The 14766-nt window shown below is 46.5% G+C and overlaps 1 protein-coding gene across 5 annotated transcripts in view; it reads right to left on the bottom strand.

Moving 5' to 3' along the window:
• DNTT (DNA nucleotidylexotransferase) overlaps nucleotides 1-12436 on the bottom strand; it is a 32078-nt gene extending 19642 nt beyond the window's left edge. Inside the window, exons 1-4 of one of the 5 annotated variants that reach the window (XM_084773039.1) lie at nucleotides 9176-12436; nucleotides 2613-2787; nucleotides 1462-1590; nucleotides 569-739 (exon numbers count right to left, since the gene is read on the bottom strand). In XM_084773039.1, coding sequence (XP_084629165.1) covers nucleotides 569-739; nucleotides 1462-1590; nucleotides 2613-2787; nucleotides 9176-9378 — 678 coding nt within the window. In that variant the 5' untranslated portion in view covers nucleotides 9379-12436. Of the gene's footprint in view, nucleotides 1-568; nucleotides 740-1461; nucleotides 1591-2612; nucleotides 2788-7453; nucleotides 7747-9175 lie in introns of those variants that run through there. The other 4 variants (XM_084773038.1, XM_084773037.1, XM_084773041.1 and 1 more) reach the window with 4 other exon arrangements.
• Nucleotides 12437-14766: the final 2330 nt, after the last annotated feature.

A 14766-nucleotide genomic window follows, 5' to 3' on the forward strand; every position in this document is an offset into this window, starting at 1 on the left:
ACCCGGTTAGTGCTGGCCCACTGAAGAGCCCATCACTGTCAAGCCCTCAGGAGCCTTTGTTGTCTGAGATGAGATATTTTTCTAGAGTAATGTACCTTGCATTTGACTAGATTGAAACTTGCTACTGGATGGCAAACTTGCCTTATGGGGGAATCCTTAAATGTTGCTAAACATGCAACTACTGCCCAGTCTTTTCCCAGAGCATATAGATGCAGAACCAACTCACTGAATGTCACCCCGTGCTGACCAGGAAGAGCTCTGAGTGAGACTTGAGCCTCCTGCACTGCCTGGGATGGAAACCAGAGCATTCTGCTGCTCTGAGCTCTAAGGCTTGAGTCTTTCATTGCTGGTGAAAGTCGGTATCTGAGAAAGTTCTTTTCCCTACTACTTGGGTCCACATAGTCCTATTGGGTCATCCTGGGGTATGGATTTTACACATCTATACCTATCTCTTGGTGTTATGTGATCTATCTATAGATAAATATGAGGGCGGAGCCCATACCCATGTGATCTGTCCTGTCTCCCCTTCACCTATTTGGAGGTGTAGCAAGTTCCACTTGTCCCTTACCTCTATGACACACTTCACCTTGTCCCCTAGGCAGGGAATTCCCTCTGTGTCTCTCATGCTGATGATGGGGAATGGCAGCGATTTCAGTACAGCTGATGCTCTCATGAATGCCAGACAGGAGCCTTCGTTCTCTCTAAACTCATTATCTTCAGCCAGGATGTCAAAGGCATCCTAAAAAAACAAAACCAGATCATCAGGTCTACTTGCCAGAGTCACTCACAAGCCCCTCCTGTCCCCTTTACTAATGGAGTACCTTTGAAGTCAGCATCGAAGTCCTGCACCTTTGCCTTCTCCCCTGTGGGACACTGCCATTGAACCGAGAAGGCACGTGTCTAATTAATTATGAGGAAACTGACCTCAGCATCACGAGACATCTAGAAGCAACCTAACCACGTAGTGGCCTAGTGCCCACAATGGCTCAGCAGCCGTGTCTTTTGCAGACTGTTGCCAGGGTTCTGCCATGATCCCCAGACATTCAGGCCTCTCAGCTTAGGCAGAAAACAGCCGGTGCTTGTGGAATGAAGGGTGTGTTCACCACCCAGACCCAAAGCCAGGGTTATTTAAGGTGAGGTGTGCTGCCTTCCTGGCAGAGACTGCAGCTGTGGCTCAGTGGGCCCAGTGGCTGCCACCTGTTTCCTGTTCTTCCTCACAAAGAGACAAGAAGTTCTGTGCTTGACACTCTACTGACTGTGTCGGGCGAACCCTGGCCCTGGAGCAGCTGGGAGTCCATGAAAAAGGCTCACTTGACTAAGAGCCAGAGGTCAGGTTAGGTAGATAGGCATGGAGAAACATTCTCAGATTTCCAGAAAAATCATAATTTAACTTGCAGAGTCATGGAAAAAAGCCTCAACCCCCTTCCCCCTTTTGCCCTGGTGTTGAGAAAGCCTCATTACCGTGAATACTCGGTTGTAATTGTTTAATGTGGTCCTCCTCTGACAAGCATACTGGGAGATCTTTTGCACAGCAGGTGGCAGAGTGTCCTGGGGTCCTGGGGTGGGACTCAGGGAGGAGTTTCTTCTCACCTACACAAAGGCATTAGGCTCCATTTTGAGTGACAGTTAATAAGTGTATATAGCTATAAATACTTACTCAAATATAAAGAAAACATTTACTTTAAGACAATTTATGTCAATTGGCTCTGGAAGAGGGCAAAATCACAGAGGACTCAAATGTGTCGCATACACTCCAGGGTCCTATCATAGACATGTACTATTATTCTTTTTATTGGAACATATCAACCACACCAGATAATGAATTTCATTGTGACATGTCATGTATGTACAGGATATGTATTTTTGAAATCACAAGAATAAGAAAGAACCAGCAATTAAAATTTATTTCTTCTGTGTGTTTGTGTGTGTGTGTGTTTGTGTGTTTGAATTTATTATAGATGATCCAAATCCTTTTCCCAGAGAGTATAGCATTATTGGCCAAAGATTTGGGTTTAAAAACTCATATTCTTTAATTTTTTTCATGAGTTATCAGAATGAGAAGAAAAGGAACTCTTCACTTTTCTGACTTTTCTGAATATCAAGGTGGATATTCTGAAATATCTTTGTGTGAATGCATTCATAAAAATAGTTCTTGTTATGGGGCTGGAGAGATGGGTCAGTGGTTAAAAGTGACTACTATTCTTGTCAAAGACCTGAATGGCTCACAACTACCTATAACTCCTGCTCCAGGAGATCCGATGCCTTCTTCTGGCCTCTGTGCACATCTGCACACATGTGTAAATACATAGACACAGACACAGTCACACAATCATACTTACACACACATATACACAGACCCCTAAAAATAAGAATTTTTAAAAAGTAGTTCCCATCTTTTCAGTGCTTTTAGCACGCCAGCATTGTGGATAATGTACGTGTATGTCACTTCAGTTCTCACACCATCCCCGGAGGTGGGGTTTACTGTTATGTGACAGAGGAGTCAAGGGAGCCCAACAGAGCTAAGTGAACTCCATGAGAAAAGATGGTCATCGACCCAAGTATGTGGGTTCCGATGCCCATACCCGTGGCCACCCAGCAAAGGAGACACTCACAACCAGCTGGTGTCTCCCTGTCATCGCCACAGGTTTCCCGGCTCGCAGGCATTCAGTCAGCCAGGACACATCGAGGAGCTCAAGCTCTGAGCTGGCTTTGATGTTCTGTAGCTGCAGCCACGCCAGGACGTCTGATCCCGAGTTATTCTCCGCCACAATGTGGGTGACAGAATCACTAGAAATGGAAGGCAAAGCCGCCAGGTCAGTAAAGGGAGCTGCTAAGGTGAGACCCTGCCCTCTCTCCTCAAGGTCCCAGAGTTTTCCAGCCTATTAAAGGCACACACTGGGCCTGACCATGGGTTGTCACACGAGGGAATCAGCTCTGTTTTAATTAGCAAACCAGCAGTGGACTACATCCCTACATCCCAGGTTGGATTAAAAATAGAAAAAATAATAATATTAGCAAGAGTTGTGTAAAACAGAAGCGCCAGGAGGATGGAAGGCAAAGCTGTCCTCAAAGTAGTGTAGGTGGTTTTTGCTGAACTGTTTCATTTTTGCTCATGGAAGACTTGAGCTCAGTAGCTTTCCAACTTGTCTGATGAAACCCGAGTTAAAATTTTTGATATGAGAACTCAAAGTTCAAAGAGAAATAGATGTATGTGTGCACACACGGCTGTCTGCATCAGCTGGATGTGCCTGAGATGAGGCTTTGGGGGCCAAGAGGTTCGAAGTCAAGCAGGGCTCGCTCCTGACAAATGGTGCAGAAGAAAGGGGACATTCTGAAAGGACAAGAGGCCAGGGTGAGACCTGAGTCAGGTTTAGAGAAGGAGCGGAGCTTGGGTGAGCCGTGAGGCAAGTGGGAGTTGTTCTGAAAGAAAGGGTTCATCGGTCAGGGGACAGGAGAGGATTGTGGGGCTGGACGGGAGAGGCTGAGCTAGTTGTAGAAAAGGCTGAGCCAGCAGTGGCAAGGGTCTTAGATGTCTTGTTCAGAAGCTGGGATAAGACTTTTGTGAGCAGAGCACCGGTAGTGTTAGTGCGCCGTTTAAAAAAGCCAACCTGATCCACACAGAGCTTTGCAAGGGAAAGAGTTGGGGTGAGGATATGTGGGGAACAGTGGACTGATTGCTGGTTCACTTGAAGAGAAAGCAAAGGAGAAACAGATGGGCACCTTGCAAGAACACCCCGAAGAGGGAGCAGAGGGGAGCCACATCATCCACGTGTGCATCCCAGCTAACAGCAAGCCTTCCACCAATGCAATCAAGAGAAGTGAGAAAAGTCACGGTCATGGTCATGTGTGATCCGCCCTAAGAGTCATGCCAAGTTCAGGACTGCATCACTGCCTACCCATCAGGTAAGAAGAAGAATGTTTGTTTGTTTTGTTTCTCAAATCAGGGTTTCTCCAGCTGCTCTGGGCTCTCTTGGTTCTCCCTAAGCCTCTGAGGGAGCCAGATAAGTGCCGAAGACCTGAGGTCCATCTTGCAAACAATGCGGCCTCTATCACACAGGGTACTTTAGCACTCTCACCACCTGGCTCTGGCCAGCACCTCTTTACCTAGCCTGCCTCTAGGTAAAACCATGCCTCTGACATGGGCTTTGGGAATGCCTGGGCATAGAGGAACTTCTGTGAAACAACAAACAACAAAGACAAAAATGGGTGCATGAAAAACGATGCTGTAAAGATTCTACACCATTTGTAAAAGTGATACGTGTGTGTGTGTGTGTGTGTGTGTGTGTGTGTGTGTGTGTGTGTGTGTGTGTCCACACTAGCCATTTGAGTTGGACAACCAAAATACATTTAAAAGAAATAAGTTGTAATGTTCACCTCCCTCTGAAAGCACACACACACACACACACACACACACACACACACACGCATGCAGAGGGGATAAGGAGTTCACAATAGCCATCCTTTACATCATGGAGAGCCAGGAAAGTCTTGCTTGTTGGCTCCAGACACAGAAATGATAGAACTATAAAGAGATAGAAGCACTACAATTTGGTCCTTACACGCTGCATACACACATTCAATTATTATTCTGTACTCCATAAATATGTGCAGTTATTATATGTTGACTAGAATATATATGACAAATAGAATTGCATGCGGAAATTCAAAATATTGCTAGGATTATCAGGTGGGCTCAGGAGTTCAGAAACTAGATTATAGAGTTAAGTCACAAAACTTAGCCCTGAGTAGTTTTTTTTTTTTTTCATATATCAATTGCCTGCTCTTGTTTTCTCTTCCCTGGCTGGCACTGCTCGGTCCCATATAGTTAAAGAAGCTTTCTATGAACAGGGGAGACAGCCATTGTTACCCGCCACCCTTTCCAGCGTGACTTTGATCTCTCATGGATGGCCACGCTTCCGTGATAGTCTTGTTGCCTGGGAGGGATCAGGTTGGGTATTTTGTACACAATGACTTTAGCCGTATTTATAGTTAACCTAGCTGCTTGAAGAAGCCAGCTTAACCCACGCCCACCCCAGCTCTGCCAGGTCTCTTAGCAACCGGTGTATTTCAGAGCCCTTGAAAGCCAGGCAGCAGAGGTATCAATAGAGACAGCTTTCTGTTCCAGCCCTGGCCAGCATCTTGCCTGATTCTTTAACTACCTTTAGCAGTATTATGGAATTTCTCATCAACTTAAGGCTTGTAATTTTTTAAATGAAAAGATACGGGTTTTATTACCATGAGATCCCCATGGACTTTGAAGGCAGTAGCCCTGAGAGGGTGGGTGAAGGGGAGGCACACTGCAAAAGTCAAACTGCACAAATGGGGAGTAGAGGCAGCCAGGTTAGACAACCTACACCCGACACAGGCTGAAAGGAAGGAGCTGTGGAGGCTCACGCTAGCTGATCGGTCACATTATGTCTGCAGTCATCAGAAGAGGATAGCGACAGCACGCAAGGTACTTACTGCTTTCTGTACTTGGTTATGTGTGAGGTGAGCAGCTCCAGCCCTTGCTGCTGTGACTTCCTTGATACAACGGACTATATATTGTGAGCTCTAAGCCCTTTCTTCCTTCAGTTGCTTTTGTCAGGGTCCTTTATCACAGGGACAAGAAAAGCAAGCAAGCAAGCAAACAAAAAGCCTGGAAGGCTGGAGAGTTGGCCTCATGGTTATGAGCACTTGCTGCTCTTGTATAGGATCCAGGTTAGATTCCTAGAGCTGACATATGACATCACTCACAACCCAGTTCCAGAACATCCAGCACCCTCTTCTTGTGTCCTAAGGTACTGCACCTATGTGGTGCACACAATGCATGCATACACGCATACATACATACATACTATATACATACATACAGGCAAATAATCGATTGATACACAAAGTAAAAATAAATTTTTTTAAAAATAAAGATTGAAAACTAAGATAATGGCAATGAAGATATAATTCCTAATTCCTCTATCTCATTGTAAACTCTTTGCTTGCAAGACTCGTCTCTTCCTCTGTTTAGTTTTTCCAGAGCTCCACAGGTATTGGACAGAGCAGGCACCCAGAAGCTTTTGTGATGATGTGAGCATGATTCTCGCCTTCAGCATAGACAGCGTCTTCCACTGCAGGCAAGCTGTGATGGACTCGGCAGGACAGTGCTGTCCTCTGGTGCATTTGCAACAACTTGAGCAACGTTAGCAAGTACGAAGCTCCCGGATGGACAGAAGATGGATCAGCATCCTTCTTGCCTGCAGATCTTTCTGCCTTGATGACAGTGATTTGTTTCAAGACATAGGGGAGATTAGCAAATGAATTTATAGGGAAGGGGGTGTGTGACAGATGAAAGCTTTCAAGTATCCTCGTCTATGAGAACTCAGGATGCAATCAGGGTTTGGGAAACACGAGGTTGGGCTCCCCTTGTTGAGGCTGTATCTGGTAGGCTGAAGGTAGCAATGCGCTCTAAAGTCTAGGATGCAGGTCACAGAGTAAATTCAGTATCATTTTCTTCACTGTCCAAAACTATACAAGGGACTTGGCATCTCTTCTCATTCATCTTCAGGAACCAGCTTCCGCTAGCACCTGACTTTTACAAACTAAGAAAGAAGTGTAGCCACCACTGTTAATCAGTACCCTGGCCATTTTTCCTTTTAATTAACCAGTAGTAATTAATATCATTGTATGTGAGCATGCACACTAACATATGGCATGGTGCGCATATGGGGGTTGGAAATGACCTCTGTAGAGTTGGTTCCCCTCTTCCTTTACCTGGGGTTCCAAGGGTTGAACCTAGGCTGTCTGGCTTGTACAGCAAGGGCCTTCCCCTGCTGAGCCCTTAGCGCTCTCTCCCTCTCTCTCTCTCTCTCTGTCTCTCTCTTTGTCTCTGTCTCTTTCTCTCTGTCTCTCTGTCTCTCTGTCTCTCTCTCTCTCTCTGTCTCTCTCTCTCTTCCTCTCCCTCCCTCTTCCTCTCTCTCCTTCTCCCTTCCTCCATCCATCTCTCTCTCCCTCCCTCTTTCTCTCCCTCTCTTTCCCTCCCCCCCTCACCTCTCTCTTTCCCTATTAACAGAAGGATCTCTGTGAGTTCGAGGTCAGCCTGGTCTACATAGTGAGATCCGGGATAGCCAAGGTATCTAGAGAGACCCTGTCTCAACAAACAAACAAGCAAACAAACAAACAAACAAAGAAAACAGAAATATAACCCTATACCCTCCCACACCAGATAGCTGCTTATAGCATTTTCATGGACTGCCTTCCTGTCTTTGCTCTGCTGGCTTCTGATATCGGACCTCGTTTATATTGTGGAAAGATGAGCTTCTTTCTCTTTGGCTGTACAGACCAGTGGATCTAACTAGTCAACCAGAGTCACCCTTGAACGACGGTGGTTTGTCAAGGGATACTGACAACCTTCCTCTCATCTCAGCTTCACGCCAGACAGAACACTGCCCTGAATGTTAGGGAGAAAAGGGGGACTTACAGCATGGCCCACGTGCCAAGGGGAAGTCTAGAGGTTCTGCCTACAGCGATGGATGACTCTGCTGGTTGCCCTGCTTCTGCTTCCTGTGGTTCGTTGTTCTCCAGCACACACATGTTTTGAATATGTCAGTGCTCTCAGCCAGAGAACTTGGCTCTGTCATGTGCACTGCAGTGGCTTGCTCACCAGGCACCGGCTTCCTCAGTCTCCTGAGCAGCTGGTGTAGTGCTGGCAGCCAGCATCTGGGCCACCGCTCCGCCTCTCAATTCACCTTGGCAACCAAGTTCTCTGCTTCCTGATCACCTGCCTCAGCCAATTTGCTCCACTGGCTACTCAGTCAGTGACCTCCACCCGAGCTTGGACCCTTTGCCAGAGAGCTTTCTGAGTAAGTGGCACCCCATCTGATGTCTCTCCCCTCCCTGGCTGGCCCCTGCTCCGTTTCTTTACTATGGAAAGCAGCTTCATATCCGCTAAAAAACTTTATTTCTGTTTTTAAATTTCTCCTTAAAATTGTTCTTTGTTTTTGCCTTCCTCCTTTACCTATCTAATTTCTTTCTCTTTTAAAGCTAACACTATATATGTTTAAGTCTAACAGATTAGTTAGATGAAACATAGGATTGTGAGGAAAGAACATGAGGAAACAAAATTGAGAGTGGCTGTAATGATTTAAAACAGAACAAAATAGGAGAGCATGTGACAAAAACTCAGAAAAGAGAGAACCCCAGAGACTCAGGAATTTTTGATTGGAGATATTTAGTAAAAGAATAGATACCCTCTCGGCTTGGACTGTGGAGTGTGACATACCTACCTGATGACTGACCTTGGAAATGTGTCCCCACAATGCTCCAAAGCCAGCATTTCATCAGCAAGGAATGTTTGACCAATTCCCTTTTAAATTCAAAGACTTAAATTTCAAAATGCCACATGAAAGTCATATCACGTGTGACATTATGCTCCAGCCCCCGCTTGCACAGTCATGGGCAATGAGCTGAATGGCTCCCCCACACTCCCCACTGCATCCCCAGCAGCTCTCTCTGCAGCCGTCATGCACATCAGGGTCTCCACTGAAGCTTCTGGAATCTCCGATTCAAGATAGTGGACGTACAGAATAGTCAGAGAAAAGAGTGCCAGCTGCTGCTTACTGAGTGACTCTGTCTAGCTGGGTCCAAATGGTAGTTTCAACTGCCTCTCTACACCGACTCTGATCATATCACACTGGGGTGCCATCTGTCACCCTCTAGACTAACATCTTTAACCGGCATCTCTCCCCAAAGCTCACTTGGACCACTCTTTGGAAAACCATCACCAAGGCCACTTAGGTGCCTGTGGTAAACCATGTCAGCCTAGTCCACCACAGACCCTTCACACAACCGGTATGTGTAAGTCAGAGCCAGTCAGGCCACCTGCCCTACCCCAAAGGAGCCACTTAAAAACTTGAGCCTAGTGGTGTCAGTTTGGTTTAGTAAAGAATAGAATTGAGTGGTTTCCATGTGAAGTTGTCTGACTAGTTTTCTGGTTATCACCCCTGGGTAGTTCATCTCAAAGTCAGTCAAAGTTCTAAAAAAAAAAAAAATTACCTTTTTGGTCACAATTAATTTCTATATAATCTGATTTATCCCCTACTCATCTTGTCTCCCTTAGCCAACTGGCTCCTTGGGTCCCCTGGAGATGTCCTCAGGGCCCCCCCCCCCCCGCATGCTTGCAAAGGGAGCAGGACTGTCTTACCTGAGCTCGTTTTCCACCCTAAACCCTTTCCTTCGGGCCAGCTCCATGAGGAAGGCTCTTCGAGTGGTTCCCATTTTCTTCTCCAAGATGAAGAGGACCAAGTCTCGGAACCTGATGTCATGAGGCATGGAGGCCACTGAGGTGCCCGTGTGCCTGGGTCTCTTCTTCCGAGGACCCAGGTGGATTGCTTGCAGTGGATCCATGGACACAGACTGTCTGTCTCTGCCTGTGCCATCAAGTGGTGTCTCCTGAGTTGTAGGGGGAGGGGTCTGATGTCATCTCATCAGGAGACTCTGAAGCCATGGTGCCACCCTGGTGACGGCTTCCTGCCACAGGAATGTCTAACTCTGATCGACTCCTTTGCCCAAGTTGGTGCTCTTGACAAAAGGAATAGTTGAACTTCTGTCTTCATAGGCTTGATCTCTGCAGCACCTCACGATAAACTTGTGAAGCGAGTGGGAGCCCACCATCGGCTCTGTGCTATTGCTTGTCTCTGAATGTGTTCAGCCCTTAATGTTGTAGTTTTAAAAGATATTTAAAACTTTTCTTTTATTGCATTCACTTACTGGACAAGAGGGTATTGCGCGTGCGCACCATGGCATGAGTGTGGAAATCAGTCATCATTTTTCTCCTTCCACAGTTGTAGGTCCCAGAGATCAGACTTGGGCTGTCAGTCTTGGTAGCAAGCATCTTTCCCCACTGAGTCACCTTGCTGGCTCCTGTTGACTTTCTTTACTGATTCCTCTTTTACTTTACTTTTATTCTCTTTCGCTTGGACCTACGCTACAGTATGTTGGATGCCTGCAGTTTGCACTGGTGTCCCATTACATGTGGCTGTCTTGGTTTTACATGAATGTTCCACTCTGCTGCTTTAATTACTGTTGCTTTGTGGTGGGTCCAGGACCACAGGTTCCCGTGTGTGCGCACAGTTTATAAATAAGGAAGGCGAAGGCTGTGTCACTGCACATCACAGAATAAGGGGGTATTAGTTTAGTTTGGCTTGGTTTGGGTTTGGTCTGGTTTGGTTTGAGTTTTTTCAGTGCCTGAGGTTTTCCACAGAGTGCTCCATTATATAATTAACAGATCTCTGAGATGACGTTTAGATAAGGGTCAGTGTCATGAAGTTAGGGGCATTTTCATAACTCTGTGCAAAATGGAATTTGCATCTTTAGTCAACATACGTCACAAGTCTCACTTCCTGAATACCTATTACAGGACCTAGGTAGTAGGTAAGCCTTTGTTACTGAACCCTTACAAGACCACACTGTCAGCTAGACACCCACATAGTACAGCAGGGGGCCAATGCCCACAAAGTACCATATGGGCAACGAGACGTAGCAGAGAAGATCTAAACAACCTGCTCAAAGCCACAGGAGCAATAAGTTGCCACAACTAAGAAACTGAGTCAGGATTTGGAGTCAGGTTTGCCTGACTTCAAAATCCATAGACTCCTGGGGCCAGTGAGATGGCTCAGTAAGTAAAAGCACTGGCTTCTGATCCTGAAAACGAGAGTTCCATCTCAGCAACCAGCATGATAGAAAGTAAAATAGACTCTCACAAGTTGTCGTTTGATCTCCACAGAAGGACCACTCATGTGCAAGCTCGTGCAGGCACATGCATACACACACACACACACACACATGCACACATGCACACACACAGCATCCTTCCGTCATGCCTTACCCAGAAAGACATTTGGTTTCCTCTCATGCATTCTGCCACAGCACTGGGGACTTTTCCTGCCTGCAGGAGCACATGAGCGCATGAGTGCCTCAGCACAGCTGAGGAAGGGTGATATGACAGCTCCTTTCAAGCATCCACAACTCAGGAAGGTGAAATCAGAAATGGCAGAGAGCTGCAGGGTCACAGGTTTCGGCTCTCTGCAAGTAAGAACTTTTGACTAACTACACCTGTCAACAGGACAGCATGAGCTCTTTGTGTGTCACAGAAGGGACTTAAATGTCTTGAAAGGCTTTTCATGCAGCTCCCTGAGACTGGGGTACCACTGCTTGATTGAGATCAACAAGTGGAGACAGGCATCCCATTGGGCCCTCTGTTAGATGTTTGGTTTTGGACAGCTACATGATGGAATTAGTCATAGCTACCAAGTGGTCCAACTGCATGAACAGAGTGCAGGACTCTCGCCAGGGCCTGGGGTTGGTATCATCTCCATAGCAATGGAAGACCACGGAAGAAGCAACAGGGAGAGATGACAGCACAGGGATGCAGCCAGGGATGTGTAAGATCCCTCCCATCCGCACAGCTGGGAAGCTGTGACCTCTCACAGTTCCTTCACTTCTTTACGCCTGTTTTTCACATCTCTAAAGAACTGACATAGCCCAACCCATCCCCTTACAGAAAGCTTGACAGAGACGAAGAGCCAATAGTAACTTCTGTTTTGTTCAGAGGGTCATCCTAGCTCAATCTAAAATCGGATCTGTATTTTATTAAATTATTAAATTATCAAAGTATCATATTGACCAAATATTAACTACTGTCACACCCCAGGGTGGGACATGTTTCCTGTAGTTACCCTGAGCTGTGCCAGTGTCCTTTTCTGATTTCCAGCCCCCAAGTTTTCCAATGCCCATTAAAGCTAAATTCTCCTCTCTGACATGGCCACTATATGAAATAGCCAACTGAATCTGTAACACAACCTCCAATGAGGGTAGAGGGGCAGACAGGGGATCAGCCACACCACTGGAGGCCTAATCCACCTGGAGAGAGACTCGCAAAGACTCACATACCAGGCAACTCATCGTGGTCTGGTCCGTACCAGTAGGTCTTAGAAGCAACATGAGTGTCTACTAGCCAGCTGTTGGATAAACCGTGGCAGGACACTTGTCGCTACCTATGCCATGTGCTAATAAGCAGCATGGGTAGATGTTCACAATCTAACAATTACAAAACCAGCTCACAAATACGCTGTGGCCAATCCTAGGTGAGAAGAGCAGGGAGGCCCATGGCAAGTGCTACACTGGGACACTGAGCCCCACAGCTCATGGGCTTTAGGCTGGAGTTTTAGCTTTGTCTTTGTGCATTTCTCTTGTACAGATTTATTTCATCTCTTCTTCTTCTCCTTCCCCTTCCTTTCCTTCTTTATTTTTTCCCCCTTTGATATAGAGTCTCACATGCTCTCCAGGCTGGTCTAACTTAGCAGCTCACAGGCCTTTCCCAACTCAACCTCCCGCAGCAACTTGGACTACTACACACCAAGCCGGGCTATTGTTTAACAGATTCTTGCCATAGACGGGAATTGTATTTGAACCACAATAATAAATTACTTTTAAAAAACTATCTTGTGTCTACACCATGTTTCCTTCGTGACTCAAGGGCGGTGAGAATATTTTTAGTGAGCTGACTAGAGGGTGGACATGTCTCGGTTCCACTCCGTGTATAGTCCTACCTGATTGTCAGTAGACACTCCACTGATCAAGGGGTCCTATGTTGAGGAAAACGAGGCTCAGAGTTAGAATTGCTTCAGCATTTCACCTGACCTGACAAGCTCTGGGGAGGAAATTTGAGACTTCTAATTCCATTTTTTCTGACTCACAGGGTTCTTTGTAATGGCATCGTGTAGTCTGAGGCCTTTGTATATGATTTAAACGTAGCCTGTAGTCTCGAAACCTATATGGGAACTTTACTGCCATGGGAGCATTGTTGGGAGGTGGTCTGTGAAGGGTGACTGGACATCAAGAGGGGTTAGTGCTTCTGTTGCAGGTTGGGTGAGGCTGGGTACCATGATGGTGGTCATTAAACGTGCAGCCACCCTCCACAGTTCATCTATCTCTCTCTCTCTCTGTCTCTGTCTCTCTGTCTCTCTCTGTCTCTGTCTCTCTCTCTCTGTCTCTCTCTCTCTGTCTCTCTCTGTCTCTGTCTCTCTGTCTCTCTGTCTCTCTCTGTCTCTCTCTGTCTCTCTCTGTCTCTCTCTCTCTCTCTGTCTCTCTCTCTCTCTCTGTCTCTCTCTCTCTCTCTGTCTCTCTCTCTCTCTCTCTCTCTCTCTCTCTCACACACACACACACACACACACACACACACTTGCCTTTCTGTTTCCACCATGGGAAGAAGAATGCAGCCCTTCCACACTCTTTGACATCCCAGACTCCCTTTTCTGATAAATTACTCAGTTTCAGACAATTTGCTCTAACAATTGAAAGTGAATGACACGGTCACAGCTTCATAAAGTGGAGGGAGGCTGGAAAACTGCTCAGGATCACTCTAAAATGGGTTTGGGGGTATGGAATCACGATGGCAACTTTAGGAATTAGCTAAACTCTGCTCATGAAGTACCTTGAACACTGTGAAACATTAGCTCAGTCAGTAAAGTGTGGCCACGCAAGCATGAAGACATGAGCTTGATCCATGGCAGTCATATGAAAAGCTGGATGTGATGGCACAGGCTTTGTAACCCGGTATGGGGAGCAGAGACAGGCAGATCCCTAGAGCTTCTTGGCCAGCCAGCCTCTCCTAATTGGAGAGGTCACAGTGAGAGCCACTGTCTCAAAAACAAGGTGGATGGCATTTTAGGCTGTCCTCTAATCTCTACACACATTCATGCATGCACCCCCCCCCCCACACACACACATTCATGCATGCACACACACACACACACACACACACACACACACACACACACCTGCACACATATTATGAAACACTATACAAAAGTCAATTGTTTTGTTATTCCATTGTCATTCCTGATCATTTCTTCCTTCCATACTGTAATTTTCTGCACTAATTACATCAGGTGTTAAGTGGCTCCTTGCTCCAGTCCACTGGCCAATAATGTCCAAGTTTTTTGTGTTGATTAAACATATCAAAGTCTTTTGCTTCAGGATACTTGGTAGAGGGCTCTGCTCTGCTCTAGAGTTAAGCTAAATGGAGGCTTGGTGTGTTTGTGCCTGCAACATCTGGACTGACTCAGCCACTGCTGCATCTGGAGAGAGATCTTAGTTGGGACTGCCTTGTACCCACACTCAAATGCACGTTGCTGTTGTCCATCACCCATTGGTCAGACTAGTCTCAAGGTTCTCCTTCTCTTCAGCAGGGCCGGGAAGTGCAGTAGAGCATGTGGGGTGTGGGAGAACCCATGTTCCTGACAGGTCAGGATCACGCGCTGGCTGATGTCAAGGGGAGCTTAGTAAATGTTCACCCAGCCAGGGAAGAGAATAAGGAGGCTCCAGAACCACCCTCCTCCCACCCCAGGGGAAGAACCCACTCCTGTGTTCAGGCCACTCTCAGACTAGAGTTTTGAGTTGCTGATGTGAACAAACAAGGAGGTTGTGTCTCCCGGAACTCCTTCCACACCGACCAGTGCTTCCAAACATGATCTGGAGGGAGCCTCCTGAACAGAGTGATGGAAGAGGCTTCCCTGGGCTTGGCCATGGCCCCTCCTGCCCCTACCATCTCTATTTCTTTGCCCATAACCATCCACACCATCCTGTATGCATGAAGTGTAAGTGAGATAGATGGACGGCCTTTTCTATCAAAGGGCTAAATGAGACAAAGAGTGCCCCATCTTTAAAGAAATTAGGAAAGGTATCACCTGGCAAAAATTCCTCTGCTAGCATTTTTTCAGGGTAAAAGTATGT

This window comes from Acomys minous, assembly GCF_964271855.1.
Source record: "Acomys minous genome assembly, chromosome: 2".
Lineage (NCBI taxonomy): Eukaryota > Metazoa > Chordata > Mammalia > Rodentia > Muridae > Acomys > Acomys minous.